Source organism: Neolamprologus multifasciatus, chromosome 6 (assembly GCF_963576455.1).
Source record: "Neolamprologus multifasciatus chromosome 6, fNeoMul1.2, whole genome shotgun sequence".
Taxonomy (NCBI): Eukaryota; Metazoa; Chordata; class Actinopteri; order Cichliformes; family Cichlidae; genus Neolamprologus; species Neolamprologus multifasciatus.
In genome coordinates this window covers 16,569,285-16,593,130 of record NC_140444.1, presented here as the reverse complement: position 1 = coordinate 16,593,130, position 23,846 = coordinate 16,569,285, and the positions used below count along the sequence as shown (strand labels likewise).

Below are 23,846 nucleotides of genomic sequence, written 5' to 3'. Positions count from 1 at the left end.
AAATGCTATGTTGGGGCTTTGAGAGCGCTGTGCATAAATAAATGTCCATTTTTCCTCATTGCTTCTGCATTTTGGCTTATTTTTTGTTAAATAAATAATGACAGCGTGATTTGTTGCTGTTCATCTGAGGCTGTACATACCCAATTTTAAGATCTGGTGAGAACCAGGTGAATTTTTTATGTGCTGATATGTAGAAGGTTGTGTTTCCTTTTTCACAATTATTAATGCCAGTCTAATTACACCTTTTGACAGTTTAATACCTTCTCTAATACTGATCTATGAAAAGGAGAAAGTACAGGGCTATTTTTTTGTGATTTTACTTACTTCTTGTCCTTCTGGTAGTTCCAGACCATGCCATTTCCTCACCCTCAAGCAGCTGTCCTGAGTTTTTCCCAATGTTCCCCAGCCCCCTCATCTACACATGCCAACAGTGCACATTTGCCCATCATTTTCCTAATCAGTGTACAGCCACTTTCACTCTGTTCCCTGCAAGAATGTCTTCTGTGCTTTTGCCTTCATATTCTGTGCTTATCTCTGTGGAGTCATTTTAACCAGAAAAATATTTATACTGGACTGTGTGCAGGAAATTTTGTTTCACTTTAACCTGGTTCTAGCATTGATAAGCACGTTTTCAGCTCTAAATGACTGTTGTCGCAAACAGACACTGCTATGTGTGCTTTGTGTGACCATTAAGTCACACCAGAAACGCTGCTGCCTCTCAGGGCCCCAGGAAATATTTAAGGTCCCGTTCACAAATGAAGCTACTAAGGCATACATTACACTGGTCAAAGCATTTTGTTAACCTCTGGGGCTGAAAAATGAAGCCAAGACAGAAATGCCAAAAACTACATTATTTGAATGGCCACTTGAGGCTGACTCTAAATGCAATCCCCATAGATTCCCACGTTAAAATAAATAAACAGATTTATAGCCTGTTTTAGGAAAAAATGGTTTGGTGGAACCTTAATTTAAATGCATCTGTTTAAACTAAGGCTTAAAGTTATGGATTATCTGGGTCTGACTGCTTTGACTGACAGGTGGATGCTGACACAGGCCCCTGATAGTTGTCAGCTAGGCTTCACCTCCAGTAATTCAAGTCTGGGCCTCTCTGCAGTGGTGTTTGGTTCATTTGAGCTGTTTGTTACACTCATCTGACATACACACTCTTCCAGTCTGTGGATGGAAAGCACTAACCAAGTTTGCTGAAAACTTCACATGCACTCGGTCAGCAAAACGTGGTGACTTCTAGCTCTGAAAAATCAACAACCACAGGCTTCAAAAGTTAACAAACAAAATATAGGTGAAATCATAGTGTCCACATCTATGTGTTATATACAGTTTAAAGCTCTCATGCACTGCAATTCAGCAAACCATGGCAACAGACACAGTAGGTAGCAGTGAAACACACAAGATTAATCAAACATAATCAAGTAAACTACAGAGTGCAAACAATAAGCACTGAAAATACAGTGACGGCAGCATTACAAGCACCTTTTACAAGCAACTACAACATCCATGGTTTTGGAACGAAAATACTGGAAGAGTTTCAGTGTCACACTCAAATCTGTCCTCTCACCCAGTGGCTCTGCTTAGTCTTCTTCTGTCTTTCATATGTGACTCCATTATTCATGAGGGATTGTGCCCAGGCTTAGCAGTATGCAAACTTCTGGTCAATTTGTATATGATTATTTTGTTAAGTTAGGCTTATGTGTGCACGAGTGTCCAAAAAATACAGACTGCAATCAATCCGAAATGTCTGTACAAAAGTACGAGTTCAGAGCCGTCGTGATCCACAAAAGACGCTCGTTTCAGCTTTTCTTTACAGTTTATGAGTATGTAGTTGTATGTTTCTGTGCATTTGTGTGCATGTGTGCGAGCAGATTTCTTTTGGGCTGCTTGTCAAAGATGACAAGTCTGATTAGAATAACAATAGGAAGTAAATATAGAATAGAGAAAGGCAATAAATGGGAACAGGAAAAGCCCGGATTTTCTGAACATCATAATTTTCGAAACATTAGCATAACAAAGGCTCTGTCAAGGAGTATGATGGGGACCGTTTTCATACATGAGAACTCCACTGTTGCTGGGCTCACCCACAGCCTTTCACCATTTTAATCTGCATGTCTACACCTGAGCTGGGAGTAAAGAGGGAAACCAATTTCCACATCCACAAGTGTTTATGACGGAGAAACAGAGGACTAGTTGTTGCCGGCTGCAGTTACAGCTGACATTTCCATCTCTTTTCTGAGATCTAATTGAGCAGATTGGCTGTTGTGATGTAGCCGCATGTTACCACAGGAGGAAGAGTTTGGTTTGTGGTTACAGAGAGCAAACGTCTTCTAAAGAATTCACAGGTTAGAGCATATTTAATGACTTTGAGCCCAAAAAGATCAGCAGGGAAGGAGTTCAGCTTTTGTGTCTGACACCTTTGACAGAAATAACTCTAAAAAGATAGTTTGCTGAGGGAGAAGCTATCTTATTAGAGGCGTGAGAACATTACATTTGACAAAATCATGTTCTCTGAAATGATAAGCAGCAGGGCTTTTTTTGTAGCCACCTTGTCACTGAGAATACTAACCAGTAGTCACGATGTCATCTGTCAAATGTCCTAATCTGATACGTCCCAGCACACAGACTGGAAATATAAGCACTGGCGATTTGTTGTTTTCTCTACAATCTAGGTTTAATTTCGTGTTTTTATTGCAACCAGTGGCAAAAACAAAAGAATTGACACTAAAAGACTTGAAAGGCATTTAATTTTTATGCCATTTCTTCATTTTATGGTGTTAAGCTCCACTGATGGAGCTCTTTTAATATCTCAAAATAACTCATTGTGACAAAAAGATAATTATCAAACAGCAAAAGAAAGGAAATTGACAATTAAAAAATAAAGCACTGTATCCTGTCTCTCCAGCTTCATCACGCTAATCTGCAAACACCCAGACATCTGACAAGCAGGACCATCTCCTTCCTCCGAATGCTGCATTTATTCAAAGCTACTTTGCTTTCGCCAGTCCTCTTCCACTCTTACTATTGTTCCCCTTCATCACTTCAGACCCTGTGATGGCAAAAACAGCACTATACAGATTTTCATGCATCAAGAGCTCCCCCTTGATAAGCTCTGGCATGACTGGATAATGTGGTCTATATCCCTGGTTTGCCCCAATCCCCATCTTTCTGTCACATGGAATTGCATAATGCATGAAGGTTTTTTCCCAAGGTTTAACAGACAGCAGAAAACAAACTTGGAACAGAACCTCTTGTTTCGTCTTTCCCTCCTCCTTCCTTTCTTTTTTGGCTGCCCTAACACTTCTTTTTCATTTTCTTTTCTTTCATTTCGCCATTTCTCTACCTTCGATGTTGTAGTTTGTATTTGGTGCGTTTTGAACTCGTTCTGTCTCTGCGTCTCTCCTCTCAAAGAGCGCCCTCGCTGTGCCTTCTCACACAGTTTGAGAGGCTTATATTTAGCAGCATTAGAACAGAACTCTCAAGGGCAAAGGTATTTAGCATTATGTCTCTGACCCACATAAAAAAGGTGGAGAAATAAACCTCCGCATTCAAAACTTCATTCATTTGCCGCACCCTTGTGTGTGAGTGTGTGTGTGTGTGTCCACGTGCTGTGAAAGCTCACACCAAGCCTGCAATTATCACTGGATGGATTGCAGTGTGATATCAACATGTGCACATAAGGTCTCCATTCACTCAAATACACTCAAATACACACACACATGCACGTAATTAGCAAATGGTTCAAATAGCACTTCACCTTGCTCTTTCAGCTTTGAGTGATGATTAAAATGAGTGCTGAAATGTCACCTGTAATGCATTTGCTACATGTATTGCACACGCGGGATGCTACATGCTCTGCACTGAATACTGTGTGTGTAAAAACAGAATTATCTGCAGTTGTGGAAAGTCATAGAGATCGCCTGCGGCTACTCTGACTAGTACTTAGATCCGAGCACACACACGCACGCCGTTTTCTATCTTCACACACAAAAATGATTTTCAGTGGCCGCGGAGGAGATGTGTGCCGTCATCCTCCCACACACTTACCTTCACCCTTCACTGATGCACTGAAACCTACAGCATTTTTGCAAAGTACCACACAAGTGCCTTTATTTCACTCACCCTCTCACTTCCTCTCTGTGTGTCCCTTTAGCATTGTGTAGCATTCACATACCGCACACACTCACACACAATCTGGTGTGTGTGTGCTATTCAGTTCTTACAGGTTGTTTAAGATTAACAAGATTTGCACTGCTTTTCAGCACCGTCAGCTTCAGGACAGACTTTTGGGTCAGAGAGATGGAGTGGACTCTGTTTTAACCAGTGCAAATCAAATTTTCACCAAGGCTAATGTGTGCTATTAGCTATTGCTTACCATTTTTCTAACAAAAATATGTGAAGGACTTGATAGAAAAACAAATGGAAAATAAATAATTATATTATGAAAAAAAAAACTCTCCTGGAGCTTTTGATTGTAGTCCAGTGCCTTAGTCATTCAATCACCCTTGCTTGGGTGAGATTGCAGAAAACCATAATGGAAGCCAAAATGTATTCCAGGGTGAAAAAACAAGCTTAAATAAACAGATAAAAAGAGAAAGCAAGGCTTAATTTTAAAAAAGTAAAAATTCATGGTCACACACCAGTGCAGAGGTCTGACAGATGTGTTGAATAGACCTGCTTAATCTTAAAACAGCTGAAAACTCTAAATATTTTATTTGTCTTAATTATTCGCAGCATAGTCTGAACAAAGCGCCGGAGACATTCCTCAGAGACTTTGGTTCATAATGACACAATAGCATCACACAGTTGCAGAGCTGAGGCCAGTGAACTCGCTGTCGTGTTCAAGAAATCAGTTTGAGATGATGTGAGCTTTGTGACATGCTGTGTAATCCTGCTGGTTAACATGGCAGTTACTGTTGCCTTTCTATCAGCTCAAATTAATCTGGCCATTCACCTCTCATAGCAACATGGCATTTTTCACTCAGAGAACCTCAAGAAATATTTGTGTGGGAAAATCCCAGTAGATCATCAATTTCTGAAATATTCAGACCAACCAGTCTGGCACCCATAACCATCACGCGTAGTCGCCCTTTTCCCCCCTGTTCTGATGCTCTATTTGAACTTCAGCAGGTCGTCTCGACCATGTCCACACATCTAAATGCATCGAGTTTCTACTATATGATTGGCTGATTAGGTAACAGTCAGTTGAAGAGGTGTACCTAATAAAGTACTGGGTGAGTGTATGTTGCTCCAGTAGATCAGTAGAAAAGAGCCATTTCCAGGAACGTGTACTGAAGGGTAGGGTACACATTCTGTGAAATGTTAATGGTGAGATGAATTATATAATGTTCAGCATATTGCCAGTAAGAGGAGATTTAAATGAAATTTGGATTCCTGAGTCATGCCTCTGACACTGTCTGACCTCACATATCTCTGTAGATGAAGACAAATGTATTCTGCTGAGCAGGTCCTCACTTCACTTCAGCTGAGTTGTTTAGTTAAAGTGCATTATATTAAGCATGTAGCACTTAGAAATGTGATGTGAACATCATTTCAGAACTTTATATCACTTTGAATGGTGACGTCCTCGTCTGAACAGAATTTGGCTTTATATGTGATACAAAATACAATACAATATATATAAAACATCACTTTTTAATTTGTAAGACATGTAAGGTATGACTTTACTAATCGTGTAGAAAATATCTTTTAATGCTCATTAACTTATTTAGCACAGCTCTGCAACCTCGCCTGAAATCCATTATTACATAATTGCCATCCTTACATATCAATGCATATGCTTTCCTGAAAACAGAGACGTACCAAAGAGCTTTGCACTTTGCCATCACATTCTTGAGAGAGCCTTTTCACGCACGTTGATGTCTCTCATGATGTTTTCTTTCTCTCTTTTCTTTCTCTTTCTTATCTCCTCATTATGCAGATAATTGAAGAAGTTATGCAACACAAGTGGCATAATTTTTGGATTAGAAAGTAGGATGAAAACTCTGAATCTAAGAAGACTAATGCATTTCTTTGTTACATTACAGACATATTTAATCTCACTACAGTAGTGCACTATTTTGTTTTGCTGCTTAAATGCTGTGTCAGCCAGAGGAGCACCTGCCCTGAGTGTCAGTGCAACACATGCCTTATCTTAGAGAGAACTAAACTAAACACATTCCTGCATGTGACAGATTCATTGAAACGTTGTGCAAAGTTATGCAAAGACATTTCTAGGGGCACTCAAGCTATTTCACTGTTTATCAAAGGGAGTATCTCTCATCTCACAAAAACTGCAGTAAAATGTCTTCAGTGACTCTGGAAGGAGTGTTGTGTAGTCAAAAAAATTAAATCTGGGGCTTTCACTTGGGTTATTCTAATAAATAAATGGACTCTAATGGAACAAAAAAACCTTCCTATATTCATTATAGAAAGTGTAGGTGTCAGCATTTCTGGAGATTCAGTCACACTAAGGGCTAGATGTCAGAATATCTCAGTCCTCATTTAATGGAGGGACTAAATGTTAATCTCCAGAGTTCTGTTTTAAATATTTTAACTTGGGCAAGACAAAGCAGCAAGTGTACACGAAAAGAGAGAGCAGCAAAAGAGAAGAGGGCCTAAAGGGAAAAAAGAAAAATCTGCACAGTTTCTGGTGAATTTGAAAAGAATCTTGAGCTATCAAAGATAGAATCCACACACACGAGATATGGATACTTTGTTAAAACAAGTGTTTGCACGGTCACTTGAAAGAGCTAGTCCATGTTGTGTTTGTAGCTAAAAGTCTGAGTCAAATTTGAGGGAAAAGTTAGCTAAATGTCTGCCTTTTTCATTGTTACTAAAGGAAGACTTGTGGGATAGAGCGTTATCTTCCAGAAAAAGAGAACACAGATGCTCTGACTTTTAAAAAAGCCGCTTCCCTTCTCCAGGCAAAATCACACCACTCTGCTCCCACTCTGTACCCCGACGCTTGGTGCCTGCAAGCATTAGAGCACACGCTAGGCTCCACCTGTGCATCTGTGATATGCATGTCAACTTTGGATGATTCCTAAACTGGTGGTAAAGTCTCACTCAACCTAAATATCACTTACACACAATAATGTTCAAGTGATACATAAGTAAAACAGGCCAACTAATGATATATGTAAGTTTATAAAGTATGTGTGGAGGATTTTTTTTTTTATGTGTGCACTGCCCTAATATGTGTTTCCTACTGCCAATTAATTGTAGGGCATCAAAGAAGTAGTCCCTAAGAGACAGAAGTCATGGATGCACAGCTTTGATGAGGATGTGAATGTTTCATTATTAATGATATTCAAATCTACTGATGAGAAACTGTGCATGCTGTGATTAACTTGGAGTAATTACATGAATTATAGCCACTATAAACTGATTGAGTGCCAATGAAAATTGATAAATTCCTAAAGATAATTACTAAAAGCACTTTAACACTGATTGGTCTGATCTGCTGTATTATGACTGACAGTATTCAATTCTACTCAGTTACTGAAGATGCTTCTATATGCATATTGAAGTAACAGGTGAAAATAATGAAACTGTGCTTTGCAGACCTAAATAAGTCAGACCACTCAGAGGTGATGTTTTATTCTGTTTTAATGCAATGTGGAAATAAGGACAGACTTTCTGCACACTGTAGCTATCTCTGACTGCTCTGTGGAGGACAAATATAGTGCCCGTTGCCATGGTTATTACAGAGAACGCAACCACACAAACTGAGCTGCGAGTCCACGAGGACGCACACCTACGCATCGCTACCCTGTTTTAATCCATAAACACCACGTGTAGATGAGGAGGTACTGTCCATGTGCGTGTTTATTTCACATGCTGTGGGTGAATGTTGTGTGCATGACTGTCATGTATATTCATGTAAGATATGTGTGCGTGCGTGCAGGATGGTCACATGTGGAAGTATCTTTTTTTAAATTTAAGTTGAAAACAGACTCACCGTCACAGTGGGTATGGCGGTGACGAGAGAGTAGACGAGGACAGGTGGAGCCTTGCTGTTTTCTTCTGGTCCTGGGTACGGCTTGGAGTAAGCTTTGTCAAAGCAGAAGAAGCCCTGGATGTGCACGGGGAACGTGTCCGTGTACTCAAAGTAGTACGCCAACAGAACGGTCCCTGCCATGATGACCAGCTGAAAATAAAACATATTGGTTCCAGCTTTAGGATTGGATCCACAGGAGAGTGTAGGAGTTGGGAAAGAGAAGACAGCCGTAAAGAAGAGAAGTGGAAAATACTGTTGCGGGTTGTTTTTTTGTTTTTGTTTTTTTAAAAGAAAAGGGGAAAAAAAGAAGAGATTTTTCCTCCACAGAGCAAAAATGATGGATGCTTCCGTAATGTGTAAAATGAATCAAGTGTGCATGGAGAGATAGCGAGGGAGGAGGATGACAGGGAGGGAGGAAAGGAGGGAGAGTGAGGGAGGGAGGTAAAGATAGAGACGGAGGGAGGCAAATAAGGAGAAAGACAGATAGAGAGAAGAATGAGAGCAATGAGGGAGACAGAGTGTGTGAGAGAGAGAGAGATCCCTTCAGCTGTGTCAGTATGCTGAGTGGGAGGGTAAAGAAACAAATGGAGAGCGATCAAAGAAAAAAAGCTGTATGGAGGAACAGAAGAAGAGCTGAAGAAGGGCAGGAGAGAGAGTGGAGGGTGAGACACAGAGAGGTGAAAAAGAGCAGAACAGTGAGGAAGGAGCAGGCAACAGGGAAAGGAAGAACCCGGGCAAGAGCAGAGAGTATAAGAACAAGCAGAATCATAACCAGGGTACATGAGTCTGGATCTCTGCATAACTTTGTGCTATTCTGACATTTATAAAATATCAGATTTATGCAAAGCAGAAGCTGCGAAGCATAAAATATGACCTTCATTGCTGTTAAAACATAAATAATAAATAAGCATTTCAAAGCAGATTGTATGTATGTGAGGGAGAAGACAGGAAGAGGCGATGATAAACATAGAACACATCAAAAAATGCGAGATATTCTCCCAAGATGAGACAGATGCACAAGTTCTAATTATTCATTTATACTCCAGTAAACAGCACACAGACGCTCTTTGCAGGAAAAAAAAGAAGTGACTGCAGTGTGAGCTCCTGTAAATCTGCAACTGAAAACTGGAGGTTTGTGCAATATTAGCTTGCCCTCGCAGATCAGCCCGAAACAAAAACAACACTGCAAATGAAAAAGGAAAATGTGAGTTTAAATATAGAGAGCTGCTGATTAGTTTCCTCTTAAGCTGCAGCCTAAATGCTTGCTAGATGGACTTGCATTGTATGCGAAGGACAAATTTATCAGCAGCAAAACATGAGGAGCCTCTGCTGGCAGGCTGAGCTGGTTTGCAGCTTCAGGGACAGTGAGACAAGGAGCAAATTGTAGCGGTTTTTGTGGCTGTCACGAACAATTTCTTATTTTACTTGAAGAAAGTTTTACTATTTAGCATTTGCACATTAACAAAATATAAATGAACAAATTAATCATGTGATGAGATCCTTGTTTTTCAACCACAACAACAGAGTACTACAAAGTCAAAGCAGATCTTCAGAAAGGACCCCAGCTGAGAGCTAATAATTATTACAGCTTATTAATGATTTCCTAGGTTTGTTTGTTTTTGATTATGTGCTGGACTTCAGAGTTTTCCGGTTGGTTACATTTCAGTTATGCTGCCTCAACTGTCTTGTTAAGTCTCTATGTGTGCTTGGTGTTTAGTTACTTCCTGTTTTTTTTGTTTGTTTGTTTGTTTGTTTTTCTAGTCTTGTGGACCCCAGTGGGACATTATCACTTTTTCTTCCCCTTGTTTTTTTTTTCTATTCAATTAACCCATGTCTTGTTTCCCCCCGCTGTTTCCTCTATCCCTTTTACCTTGTCTGTATTTGTTTTGGGGTAGGAGTAGTTTTAATGTTTTATTCTGTGTTTTTTAGTGGTTTAGTTTATACCATGTTTTTTGTATACATTTTGCATGCATGCTTTTATTTTGAAGTTTTTCTTTTACTTCCTACCCACACCTTAATCAAAACAAATTATCTGCACCTGCTAGTGCTGCATAAAAGATGGGAGGTGAGGGCAGTCAGACAGAGGTGGCACAGAGCATATGCAGAGGTGGCACAGAGCATATGCAGAGGTGGCACAACCATGACGATGGCAGAGCTTCACAAGAGCAACAGGATGGATTGGCCAGATGGATGCCAATGAGATTGGCCCTGGAATTGTCTGTGGAACTGGTGCTGGATGTGGTGGAGGAGTTGGAACCAGTAAGAAGGCCTTTCCCAGTGTGTTACGACTGGTGAAGAGTGACTTCTGTGATGTTTGGTGCTAGAGCATTTGTTTCAAGACTGCTGCATGTCATCTGTGTAAGTGGGACATCTAGCTCGCCGTTAGTTTTTTCATTTTTTGAAATGGTCTACTCTTGTGTTATTGTAAATAAATTATGTTAACCGCTACACTGAGTTTTGTACTCCTTGGCTAACACTGCCCTCATATTTTTAGCTGCTCTCCACCTGATGGAAAAGGACCTCCCCTCATTACATATTTAAGCTTTCAGTTTTCCCATGTTCCTTGTTGTGTCGAACTGGTGAGTTTCACTGTGTTTCTTCATTACATCTCTGTTTGGATTACTGGACTTTTCCCACGTTTCTCTTTTCTTGCCGCATAAAACATGTTACAAAGCTCAGTTTTCTAGCTTACCATGAGATCTACTACCAGAGGTTTAAAATGCACATAAGTGATCAAATGGAGCACAATCATTTGGTGTGCTTAAAAGAAAAATGGCACGCCTTCTTTCATTCATCTATCAGGTGTTGTTAATGAACAAAATGGGGTCTGGGTACATTATTACACAATACCTTATGTTGCCGTAATAGTAAACTGCTGAACTGCTGTCGTATTAGTGATATCAATAGTGTAGGTTTAAAAGAAAATCAGGCAGGAAGCCCAAATCTCAAATGTATTTATTTATTATGGAGATAGTCCATAATAAATGGGGTTTTATGGAGCTCCAGTAAACGTAGTCTTCCCTGAAGTTGAAATGCAGCCAAATTTGGTGCAATGGGATTACTAAGTGAACAGGCTCTCTGCCATTTCAAGAAAAGCAGTTTTGTTAAAACTTATACTTCATGTAGTTCATATATATTTCATCTTCACGAGAAACTCACATGAAGTATGACTTTCACACAAGTGTAACATGTAGACAGGATGCTGTGGTGGACAGATGGGTTGACAAAATACTGGATTTTACACAAAGTCCTTTATTTTTACTTTCTGATTCGCTTATTTAGTCTTACATCACATAAACATAAACCCTAAAAGCTGAAAATTGATACTTAGCACTACTCACTGCGTTTCAGTGAAGCATCATGAAATCCTCAACAAAGTTGGAAGTGCAACGTGCTTCACTGTTGATATAACCCCATGCATCGTGCCATAGACACTGATGGGCACCTTGCACATGTCTTTGAGAAGTTAGTCACTTGTAAATGTGCTGGCTGTAACAACATCTTGGAGACCAGTTAATGAGTGCAGTGGATTCCCGCAGTCTCAGCTGACTGTTGAGCAAACTCGCTGTTGTGTAAAGACTTCAGGGAGTCACCTGGCAAGGCAAACATGCCATCTACAAAACTCTTGCTTTAACTTCCTGCATATAATGTAACTTCAACTACACACAGAGCAAAAGATGCTTAACATGTTGAGTGCTTTTAACCGAAAGCTTCTAAAATGCTATTTTAGTTTATGCGATAATGTCAAGCAGACTTGCATTTATTCATTTTAAATGAAGAGATGTGCTGGAGGAGCTTCATCTTCCTTTACAGCACCAAAAGAGAAAGGTTTCACAGTGGCAGATGGCTGGAAAAGTGACATAACACTGAGAAACGTCCTCCAACACGTTTATGCTCTTCAGAAAACAGAGAGCCCACACGGATTAATGCTATGGGAAGGGGAGGCTTGTTATGTGTTAGATACTATTCTGCTTTATTACACAGAAAGGAGCACTGAAGATGGGATGGAGAGGGTGACCTAATTTAAACATTCATTACACGCCCAGCTCTGCTGTCTGATCTGCAAGTCTACACGTTTCTCTTCAGTGTTTTAGTAAACAGTTATTGAATTTCAATGAATGGATTCCCTTCATGAGCAACAAGATCAAATAATTGATCTGTTTCCTGTGGCAATATGCAGAAGTAATCTACATAACTCTGTTTATGGGAGACGTTTCACTGAGGGTCCCAAAGGAAGAAAGCATAATCATGTAGGCCATTCGAGCGAAATCTTTAAAACACACACACGTACAGGCACCCACAGCCTGTAGTTTATATATAGACCAATAATATCAAGCAATTTATTCTTCCATGGTTTTTTTTCCCATTTTTGTTTCCCTTTAGATGAGCTTTGTGTGTGTGTTTGTGTTTCAGCATGTGGGTGTGTTTCCGTGAGTGTCTGTGGGCATGTGGGTGCATTCCCATGCCTGAGCAGGAACTCTGACACAGATACGCTGTGTTGAACATTTCTTTCCATCATCCATTTCTCTCTTCTGCCCGAGCAACAGAAGGCTTGAGGCAGGGAGGTGTAGCTAGTGGGAGAAAGAGAGCGAGGGAGGTCTGCGAACAACCATCAAAGTTTAAAAAACATTTGAAAACAACCGCAGAAAACCTCCCTGGGAGATTACGCGTAATTTTGGTATCTACTTTTGCTCTATGCAACCGTCAGTGCTTGTGTACTATATGTCCCATCAGACTTATACATCTTGTACTATAAGAATTAAGCATCATGTTTGCTTGTAATCAGAACATTCAAAGGGGCATCATTTTCACGAGAAAGTCAAAGTAGATCATTGCAAGCCTACATATCCCCTTACTTTCCTGGCTTTGTGTGTGTGTGTGTGTGTGTGTGTGTGTGTGTGTGTGTGTGTGTGTGTGTGTGTGTGTGTGTATCAAGGGTGTATATCGAGGTGTTCACAAGCCAGTCTCTCCAGTGTCCTTGGTCCTGAATATGACTGAAGCCTGAAGCATCTCACCTAGGGGGCATGATGTAAGGGGGGGGGGGGGGGTTTGAAGCCCAAGTAATCCCAGCAGCTATGCTGTCTAAGGCAACTTGTCCCAGGTAAGATTTCCCAAGACAAAATGTATTCTCAGAGGCCAGACTAAGTGCAATTCAAAAGACTCCTGTGACAATGATACCTAATACCCACCCGGGGTATTAGGGAGGAGCTTATTCACGACCACCAGGTGGCCAAACCTTAGCCCATGGGGCCCTTTAAGGACTAAGCCAGAGCTTGCAAGAGGTCATGTGCTTTGTGGACTGGGTTGGGGTCAAAAGCTCTTGGTCTCTGCTAAACCACTCCCCAGTTTCTAAAACTGGCTAAAACGTCTCCATTTGGACAGATTGATATTCTTGAGTAATTAAAGTTCGTTAACTTGGTAAAAACAGGAAATATACATAGCATTCCTACTGATTAGAAATTCAGAGCTGATATCTAACATTTAATCCGTCTTTATTACACACAAACAAGAAACCAAATCGCTGCATATTCTGCAGGCACTGCCAGTTTGCCATAATATCTGTAAAGGTCAAAGCAACTTCAAGTTGATGGTTTCTAATTAGCATCGAGGAACATCCTGCACAAGTCACCTTGGAATATTAATTTGCATAAAATTATTTCTAAAGCATCATGAAAAGCACTGATGAATTAAAGTTGCAGGGTGGTAATGAAGGGCTATGGCAAGCCAAATGTCATTCTGTCACAAGTCATCTTCACACATGCTCTTTAACCAGGATACTGCCGTTGTAGATTCATTAACATCTTACAGCTACAGCTACAATAGTAACCAGTAGAAGTGCTTCAATTTTGAATTTTTACACAGTAAGTCTTCCTTGCAGCCACTGAAAATAAATTTCTTCTTTATTGCCCCCATAAGTCCTGACTCTGGCACCCTTTGAATCCAGTCGATCCACCTGTTTGTCCCACTTAAAGGAGTGCTCACCAGATGGTCCACACCTTCCCCTTTCAATTCTGTCCTCATTTTTGTTCAGGGTGTACACACATAAGACCTCCGCCTAATTCTCACATACAAAATAAAACAAAATGTTTTATTTCCTTTTTTTTTTAATTTTTAAAGTAGCATACTTAAATTTTTATTAAAATGTATCTTGCACTAGCTTTATATCTGCTACTTGTAAATGTTCAATGTTTCTCTTAGTAATTTATCAGCTCTTTGTTAAATTCTTTAGAGGCTATTTGGAAAACTTGCCTGGAAATAGAAATAAAGCATGGCAAAATTGTAATGAAACACAGACAGAACCAGCCTTAAGAGCTGCATTCACACAAAAGTCCTCCTAATCAAACAATAAAATATGTAATTTTTGCACATCTTCAAGAGCAACAACTATCATGTGGAGGATAAGACAAAAATTCAAATTAATTCACTTTCATTTTAAGAAATGTGACGGTAGAGTGCAGAATGGGTGAGCAACAACAACTCACTGCTCTAAACATGAAATGTCTCCAAAAAACTGCAAATACATGACAACACAAAGCCCGTAATGATAGACCTCAAAGCCCAAAGAGATGCTCAAATGTGTGTCAGCCCCAACCAAACAGCCAGAGCCTGAATTTTCAACAGGTCACCGAGGCAGAGATGAACAGGCTCGCGGAATTGAAAATAGTAGAGTAAATGTTGTCCTTTTCTTTAATACGAGCGCTGTTCACACAGCATTTTTAAAGTGCTCCTTGTGTTTGCTTTTATCAATTCTGCTGGTGGCTCAGTAGTATAACACTAAAAGAATGACCTTGTGTATCCCCGTCTTTTTTTCAGAGTATTTGTGTACAAGCATTTGTGTGGATATTTAGCAATACGTAAGGTTTAATGTTAATATTATGAATTGCTAAGCAAACCAACATCACTCATGTCATAAATAAGAGTGATGTATAAGGAGAATGATTTACTTTTTGAAGGGGATAAAGTAAAGTAATTTGTAAGCAATGGCACCAAACTTGGTTTCAAGGCACAAAACAACCAAATTATGTTTAGGGAAGGATCGTCGTGTTAGGTAAAATACCAATTTTTAAGATTAGATGAGCTTTGTTGGTTGTAATACTTGCTAAAGTTAATCACAGTCAGTTAAAACGGTACACAAACTGTGTCGCTCACACACCTTAGAGCCAATCAGCCATCATACCGACTAGTGAGTGATCACTAACTGCTGACTCACGTCCATTTCAGTGTTATTACTCGTTAACAATCATGGATATGGAGGATAATGATAGTGTGCCAAGAGCAGAGTGACAAGTTGCTGGTTTACTGTGTATTATATATATTCTATAAGAAATGAATCCACATAATCATAGTGTCAAGAGGGCAGAGAAAGTCTGTGGCTATCACATATGTTATCACAAAAAAGGGTCTAAATAAATTTGCTCGTTATCTTCTCTGAATGTGAAAATTAGCAGTTGGTTTTATGCCACAAAGCGTGTTCCTTTCAGTGCTCTGTCAGTCTGTTTCAAGAGATGTGAAATTAATCTTTCAGAGACTATAAAGGATAAAACACTAAAGCCTCCAAACACTGAATGCCAGTTCAACGACAGGAAATAAGACAATGGCTTCTGTTCACATATTTTTAAAAAAAATTCAAATATGACGAAACTAAATATTTCATGCATTTTTTAAGTCTTGGTGGACACTGAGGTTTGAAAGGCTTACTGTCACGCAAACACAACTATATGTTTGTAAATCTTTGGAAGAAGAACGTACAGCCGTACTGTACTGTACAGTAAATATCATAGCACAGCCAGGAATAGGCATCCCTGTTTATGAATCACATAGATTTGTTATTTCTAGCCTGCTGCTTCAGAATCTGTAACAATGTTGCCAGCAGAAATGATGATGAAAAAAAGGGATTACACTGTTATGCAATAAAACCCAATTTGATTTAGATACTAAAATCTGTCAGGATAAATTTAGCCACGGGATTAAATCAGATTTGTAAATTGCAAAAGATTCAAGAGCTTGACCTCTTTCCATATGACCCAGTAAACTGAAATCACTTATCAGACCATGTAATTAAGACTTAATGCTTACACCTCTGCACTTCAAAGGGAGAAAAAGCAAGAAATCAAAGAGACTAATACGGGACTCGTGACAGAAAATGAGGAAAATCTCCTTCCCCTAAAAGCCCTTTAACTGGAAAGGGGGAAATGAAATGTGACAATAATGGTGCATTATGGGTAGGGAAACTAGAGGTGAAAATAGAATGGGCATCACTAATGTCTCCTGGGGCCAAACTGTGAGTTCACACATAACTGCTGCATGTCTACCGTCGGCCTGTGTGGAGCAGCCAGATGGCAGAAAAGTCAACTGCTAAAGTCAAACATGTTTATAGAAGGTGAGAATGTGTGGATGGTGGCTGGTGACGAGATGACAGCGTCCTGCTGCAAGACGACAAATGTCACAGGGCTCAGGATGAACTGGAGGCATGCTGCTGCTTTTTGCTAACAGAAGGTCTGCAGTGTTTTTAAATGAATATACACTCTATACTATAACTGAGCACGGGTGAAGCTGGGTAAGCCTACATTTAAGAGATAATTTTCTATATTTAAGTATGGTTTTGCACATTTGAAACTTCATTTATATAAATTAGTTATGTTGTTTTTCATTTTTTTTGAGTCATGCATATTAGGTGCACCTGATGTAAATGTTCTGCAATAAAATCTACTTTGGAAAAGTCTAATTCCTTTGCTTCCAGGGAGCCAGACTTTATTGTAATTTTTTTTAATGTGCTCTTAGTTCTCCAGGCTTTCTAACTGAATGCTTTTTCCCCACTAATTTTCACTCCAGGCTGTAGTTTTTATGTCATTTATCACTGACCCATGAATCATTCAAGCATGAAAAAGCCCCCTAACTGAAAGGATGAAGTAGTACTGGATCTCCAAATAACAGAAAACTTAGCAGCCTGCTGCAAAAACACAGAATTTGTTCCCAATTATTTAAACGAATCTACAAAAAAATGCCAAACATAACACAGTTTGACAGGCATATAATAGTATTTTATGCACTAACAAGGTGATTCCCAAATAGCTATTAGCTGAAAACTTGGCATATCTCAGCGCATTGTGCAATGTGTCCTTGGCAGGGCTAAAAAGCTATCTGCAGCAGATAAACAGCATCTGGAAGTCATGTCCTTAAGAAAAAGGAAAGGAAATTCAGCAAAGACCTGACACAGGACCTGAAATATTTATCTCTACTGTTGACTGAAGCCTCATCAGAAATGGTTTTAGTGGAAGGGTGGGCTTCCCTTGTTAAGGAAGGGAAGCAGGGAGAAAAGGCTGAGGTATGCCAAATTACTCAAGAAAAAAAAAATCAGTAGTCACAGATCTTTTAAAGCTGAAATTTTTTGTTCAAATTGTTGTCATCAAAAATATCCATATATATAGAAGACGGCAGAGGTGAGTGTCTACAGCTATCTGTAAAACACAGTGGAGGCTCTGTCATAGTTTCTGGCTGCTTCTCAGGCAGTGGTTTTGGAGATGTTAAAAACTGATGAATTATGAATGCAGAAAAGTACAAGCAGATCTTGATCCATTATGCAATATCATCTGAAAAGCATCTGACTGTCAACAGCTTCATTTGTTAGCATGACAATGATCCAAAACACACAATGAAACACTATCAATCATGGATTGGCCTTCCCAGAGCCCAGACCTCAACATTACTGAAGCAGTGTGAGATCATCTTGACAGAGAACAGAACAGCAGCCAACATCCAAAGAAGAGCTTTGAATCACCTCCAAGAAACGTGGAGAATTATTCCTGAAGACTATTTAAAGAAATAAGAAGAAAGCTTTCCCAATAGAGTTAAGGCTGTGTTGGAGAAAAAAGACATATCAAATATTTAATTTCAAGCTTGTTAAAACTATACAAACTCTGTTTTTGTCTTATATAAAGTATGTATCTAAGCACCTGTTTCACTAACTTGCTACATACATTTTCTATTTCCCTAGCTTCATATAAATAAATGAGGGGTAGTGCAAGAGTTTTGCATCGCAATGTATGCTTTTAAAGGGAAAGTTTAACCCATAATCGAATTTACTTACATTTTTCCTCTGACTACCTCCCTCAGCTGACTGGTAATATTGGCTTTTTACGCGCTTCTTTTAACTGGCGGATGCAGACAGATAACTGTTTCTAAATGAAACATATCATGGTATCATTTAGTTCTATTATATTAAAGAGAAAACAAGCATTTTTGCAGCAGATACCTGCAAAACCAGACAACCCACACCAAAACAGTCTGTGTGAATGAACATCACAACAGGGCAGAAGAAAAATATGTAAATTTAGTTAATAAGGAAATTATTATCTTGATTCTTTGTTGTGCTGTTCCTTTAATATTTCATTGAATTGTTAAATACATTAGGTCCTCAATAATACCTCCTTTAACCTCGACCACAGTTATATACATAATATAACTGAATGAACATATTTTAATAATGTCACCAAAAACAAATCATTATGATCTCTGGCACACATTAGCTTGTGAAGGTGTTTCTCATAAAGTGGCTGCAAAATGTTCAACATTCTTCTTATTATACGTTACTAAATAGCTAAATGGTCTGTTTTTTTTTAATGTGCCAACATTAATCAGCCACAATTAAAAACACATCCACACAAATTAACCTCTAAACCAAAAGCTGGCATCTTCAGCTGAAATGCTTTTTATATTTGCATGGCTTCAGTTGACTTCAGAGTTACAACACACATCACAGAGCTTCACTGAAAACATTTCACCTTCAACACCTCTTCTGTTTTCCTGATGAGCCACATGATTACTCGCTCACGTGATCGGAGCCACTAAATATTTTACAGCGGCTGAGATCTCGATCTGTGCGTCTCTATGAGTTTCAGCAGATTTCCAGATAAAAAGAAGCAAAGGTGCCGTGCGCATGCAGCCTCTGGGACAGAAAAGGCTCAAGTAGAGCACCAATACGATACATCGCAGGGACACTGGCCCTTAAAAACATATTTGTTAAATAGATGAGTGTGATTATATGAGATAACAAAATAAAAAAAAACTCACTAAAGGAAATCATAATCAGCATGGATAACTAGCAAATAAATGGCCTTGACTGCCGCCTGGTGTCACTGGGTTGTATTACAACACACTGAGCAAGAGGACTACAAGATGGATTAGATGGAAAACCTTGGTCAAGCCAGAGGGATAGAGCCTTTAAGAGAGCACTGGGAGAAGCAGCAGAGGGTTAGGGTTAGTGGAAGTGGAAGAAGATAAACAGACAGATAAAAGAGTTAATGAGACATTAGTACATCACAGAGTGCGGCCGGGCAAAGCCGCTGGGAAATAAAACTAGGAGTGGAAGCAGGGAGGAGGGGAAAACAGGGGAGAGGAGGTGCAAGAGAGTAAATGAGGATATATGAGAGAGCGAAAGAGGGTGAAGTGGAGAGTGAGGTAAAATACAAAAAGGGAACAAGGGAAATGAAGAGGATCAAAGCAGGCGTTCATTTTTTATGTGGCGGGTGGGGGCACCCACATGTCCTCCACTCTTTTCCCTGTCTCTCTCTCTCTCTCTTTTCTCCCAGTGCTTTTGTTTCTCTGATGGGTTTATTTATCTTAAAATCGCCCCCCCCCCTTTCCTCGTCATCTGTCGAAAACATCTTTCCTCAATAATTTTCAAACCCACGCTTTCTGTGTCTCCCCTTCTCGCTGCATTTCCTTTTATGTCTCTCAATCATCCTCACTGTCAAAACATCTTTGTCTCTCTGTGTCCACAGTCTCTCACTGGCTCCCTCACCCCCTTTTTTTCCCTTTCAGCTCTCTGTCTCTCTCTTTCTCTCCCCATAGCAAACAAATGCATTTAGAGCTTCCTCTTGCCAGTGGACTACATATCCATGAATAGTGCGTTTAAATGTTCACTGCTACACACCAAAGAACAATCACATAATTCTATGAAATCCCCAGTCCTCAAGCACACATGCCCCCGCATCTTACAAACAGGGAGGAATAAAAGGAAGAGGCTCTACTCGCACAAACACGCTGCCAGAATAAAAGCCTACAGTGCAGTTAAAGGTTTTTATGCCAATGCTATCTTGCTTATGAATATACACATGTATTTGCTTTTTTTTTTTAAATAAACAGTTATTTGACATGCATCCCCCTTTTCTATTATAACTTCAGCCTTTAAAAAAACAGCACTTTTGCAGAATAATTTAAATCTAACTTGATTTGAATGTGTTCTGGAAAAAGTGTGTACAATTTTGAATTGAAGCCGAATCTATTTAGAGCTACATGGATAACCAGCACTGAGAGCCAACCTCTATATCTGACTCCTGTAATTGCATGTAACATGAATAGAAGGAAGAGTTTGTAAAGATTATATCTTAGATTTTATTGAAAGTCTTATTCCAGCATCTTGTTGTTCTATTTCTAAAACAGTTAGCCCTGATGCCGCTGCCCGGATATTCAGCTACTCTACTGATTACCTGCAGATGACAGGGACCTACAGTATATTGTGATATCCATACAGTACAGGATCTCTCTCCCCCCCCCCCCCCCATCCCCTTTCTTCCTCCCTCCCTAAAGGGATAAAAGGTGGGAAGCAGCACAGCTAACAAGTGTTTCAAACATCCACCCAGAATATTGAGAAATCCCAGAGCAGTAGACAGGCGGGCAGGTGCTATTCATGGAGTCAGAGAGATAATGAGGAGAGAACTAGGGAGAGAATGATGTGCCAATGAACTGTTACAGTGTCTTCATGGGAGTATGTGTGTGTCTTGAGGAGGGAGGGGACATAAAAAAAATGAATCTGTGCAGGCACTTTTTCATCACCCGAAAATTACCAGGAAAGTATGACGCTCTAGTGTAAAGGTAATGTGCTCAGGGATGTTACGAAACTGAATTAATTTTTTTCTTATCTTTCCTTTGTGGCATGAGGAAATGTTGATTGTGAATAAATGGATCATAACAAAGTTAAAAAGAAGTTAATGGCAATCATTAGCACTATTACAAAACGACTTACGGGGATGTACAGTACTTTAGCAATAACGTTTAATCTACCGGAGCGTTTTAATTTAAGTAAAGCTGGACTAAAAGCACGTAGGAAAAGGAACACTAATGGAAAAGGTAATGGGGACCCTCTACGCTCTTTTTAATTTCTGTCATATATAAACTGACAGCAATAGATGAGATGGCCATCTCAAGCACACAGCTCTGACTCGTAAACCAACCAATCAGAAGAAAATCGGGTTATTCTACAGTCATAAGGAAAACAGTGGTTGAACCAAAAGAATTGTGACTTGTGATCTGGCGATATTGTTACCTTTGAAATGCGATCTTCAAAGCAGCTTTGGTGATGACAGCGATAACACAGAGACAAACTGATGTCAGTTTACAATTAAATGGGTCAAGGTGGCAATTACTTGCAATCTGTTTTTAAAATTCAGTGAATAACTATGAGAAATGGTTGAAAATTGCAAATTTGTTGCTGTCTGTTCCAAATCTGTTCCCGTCTACATACACAAAGAGATTCAGACAGAACCTCATATAGCTGAAGACTTCAGAAATTCCTCCACAAATAGTTTAACTGCAAAATGACATAGGCGAGCGACATGGTTTGACATAGGAGCAAAACCAGCGGGCAACAAATTGAGTCAGGTCCCCTTTTACGCGGATGCCTGTCACAGATGATTTGCACTCAGTGGTGCAGACTGGATTAGGTCAGTTGCAAAGGCTGGGCAATCTGTCTGCATTTATAAATTAGAAGGCAATTATTTGCCTTCTAAGAGGGATTGATCAACCAATCGTTAATGGAGACCTTAAAAGAAGAGAAGCTAAAGTGGCTTGTTTCAGGCAAGACTTCAGTACAGGTTAAACAGGGATTGTTTTGAACTGGGAATCATGCAAAGCTGCTGCAATAGAGCCTAGTCATGTTTATTACTTTGTATCTGAGAAAATATTTAGCACAAATGAACCAAAAAGAAATATTTAGAAAAAAGCAAACGATATATCAAGCACATTGCCTGGTAGAAGTAGGTAGAAGATGTACTGAGATGATGTCATACCCAGCAGGGACTGTGGATGAAGTGAGCGCATGTGAGGAGAAGGCTTTGGTGGAGGCAAGTGTCAGTCTGATGTATTAGCAACACTGTTTATTATTAAAGCAAACTAGGCTAGGCTAGGGAGCTTGTTTTTAGAAACTGAAACAGTAAAAAGATTCTAGATTTGTGTCTGTCCTGAATAACATAACATATTAAGAAGCAAACTGATGCCAGGGCTGAATCCAACAAGATGGACAAAACAAAACAGAAATTTGCTCTGTCTTTGTCAGGATCAGAAATTATGGTGATATTTATGCTCTGTGTTTCTAAAAGGGATGAAACCATGTATTTGGAATGTGTTCAGTGTCTCTATTTTTCTGAATACTGAAAATATCAGAAGGAGCTAGTCTTTTTAAGACCAGAGATCTAAGTTATGATTAGGCGAGCACTCCACTGTTTTAGCAGTGTATTGTAACACTGTCAGAGATGGACAAAGGATCAAAACAGATGCAGCAGATTCAGAGATTTAAATTTTTCATTCTTGTCGCACTCAAACAACAACCGGCTCAGTGACATCACTCCAGACAAGTCATTTCACGCAGCTCCCTCTGAGACACAAAAAGGCTTTGCACAACTTTTTTACATATGCACGAACACTCCCCAATGCATGTAAACAAACTGAAGCGTAAAAACAGCAGTGCTTAACCAACCAAGAGCCTAAATATTAAAACTTTTGTCTTGCTTTGGATGCTAGAAGTGAAAACTGTTTTGCTAGAAAGAAAAAGCAAAGACATCTGTGAATGTTTTGAACTTTCAGTATCAAGAAATTTGTGACTTGCAAGATATCCTCAGTATGTTTTAGGATTGAGGATGTAAATTATTACAGTTGCATATAAATGCACCTATTTATTAAAACTTCAGAGTTTTAATAAATGGCCTCACTGACCTCTTTAAATTTGACTTGGCAAGATTGTTGTTGCCTAATGGGCGGCGGTTTAATGAGAATGGTCCAAAAAAGAGAAATCAGTTCTCTGGGCACAGATGCTTTGATTATGCCAGAGGAGAATTAGCAGACTCCTTTGAGTTGACAAGAACGCAACGGTTACTTGTTACAAACACGGCGTCCAGAAGAGAATCAACACAGAATGTCAAACCTCGAAGAAGATGGACTACAGCAGTGCACCACAGGGCAGCTGTTGCTACAACGTAGCTTGTCATCACCAGTGTGTGAATGTGTGTGTGAATGGGTGACTGACTGAATGTAGTGTAAAGCGCTTCAGGGTCCTTAGGGACTAAGTAAAGCGCTACACAAATACAGGCCATTTACCATTTACAGCAGCAGAAGACCACACCGCATGTCACTCCTATGAGCTAAGAACAGAAAGCTGATGCTACAATTCACATGAGGTCACCAAAATTGGACAATAGAAGGCTGGAAAAATGTTGCCTTGTCCGGACCAAATTTCTGATGGAACAATTAAATCGTTGGGTCAGAATTTGATGTAAACCACATTAAAACATGTCTTGTATCAGTGGTTCAGGATGGTGATGGTGTAATTGTGTGGGATAATTTTTTTCTTGCCACACCAACTGAGCATTGTTTAAACACCACACCCGACCTGAGTATTGATGCCCACCATGTCCAACACATCAAACTATGTCCATCTAGTGATGGACTGAGCTTCTCAAACTGGTTTCTTGAACACAACAATAATTTCCCTGGACTCAAAAGACCTCCACAGTCACCAGATCTCAATCAAACAGAAGACATTGGGATGTGGTAGAACAGGAGA

The 23,846-nt window shown here is 39.6% G+C and overlaps 1 protein-coding gene across 3 annotated transcripts in view; it reads right to left on the bottom strand.

Annotated features, from left to right (window-relative positions):
- The window catches only part of plppr2b (phospholipid phosphatase related 2b), a 59,777-nt gene that overhangs the window by 24,609 nt on the left and 11,322 nt on the right, over positions 1–23,846 (bottom strand). For all 3 annotated transcript variants that reach the window (XM_085162891.1, XM_085162892.1, XM_085162893.1), the window contains exon 3: positions 7,973–8,161. In XM_085162891.1, coding sequence (XP_085019017.1) covers positions 7,973–8,161 — 189 coding nt within the window. The remainder of the gene's footprint in view (positions 1–7,972; positions 8,162–23,846) is intronic.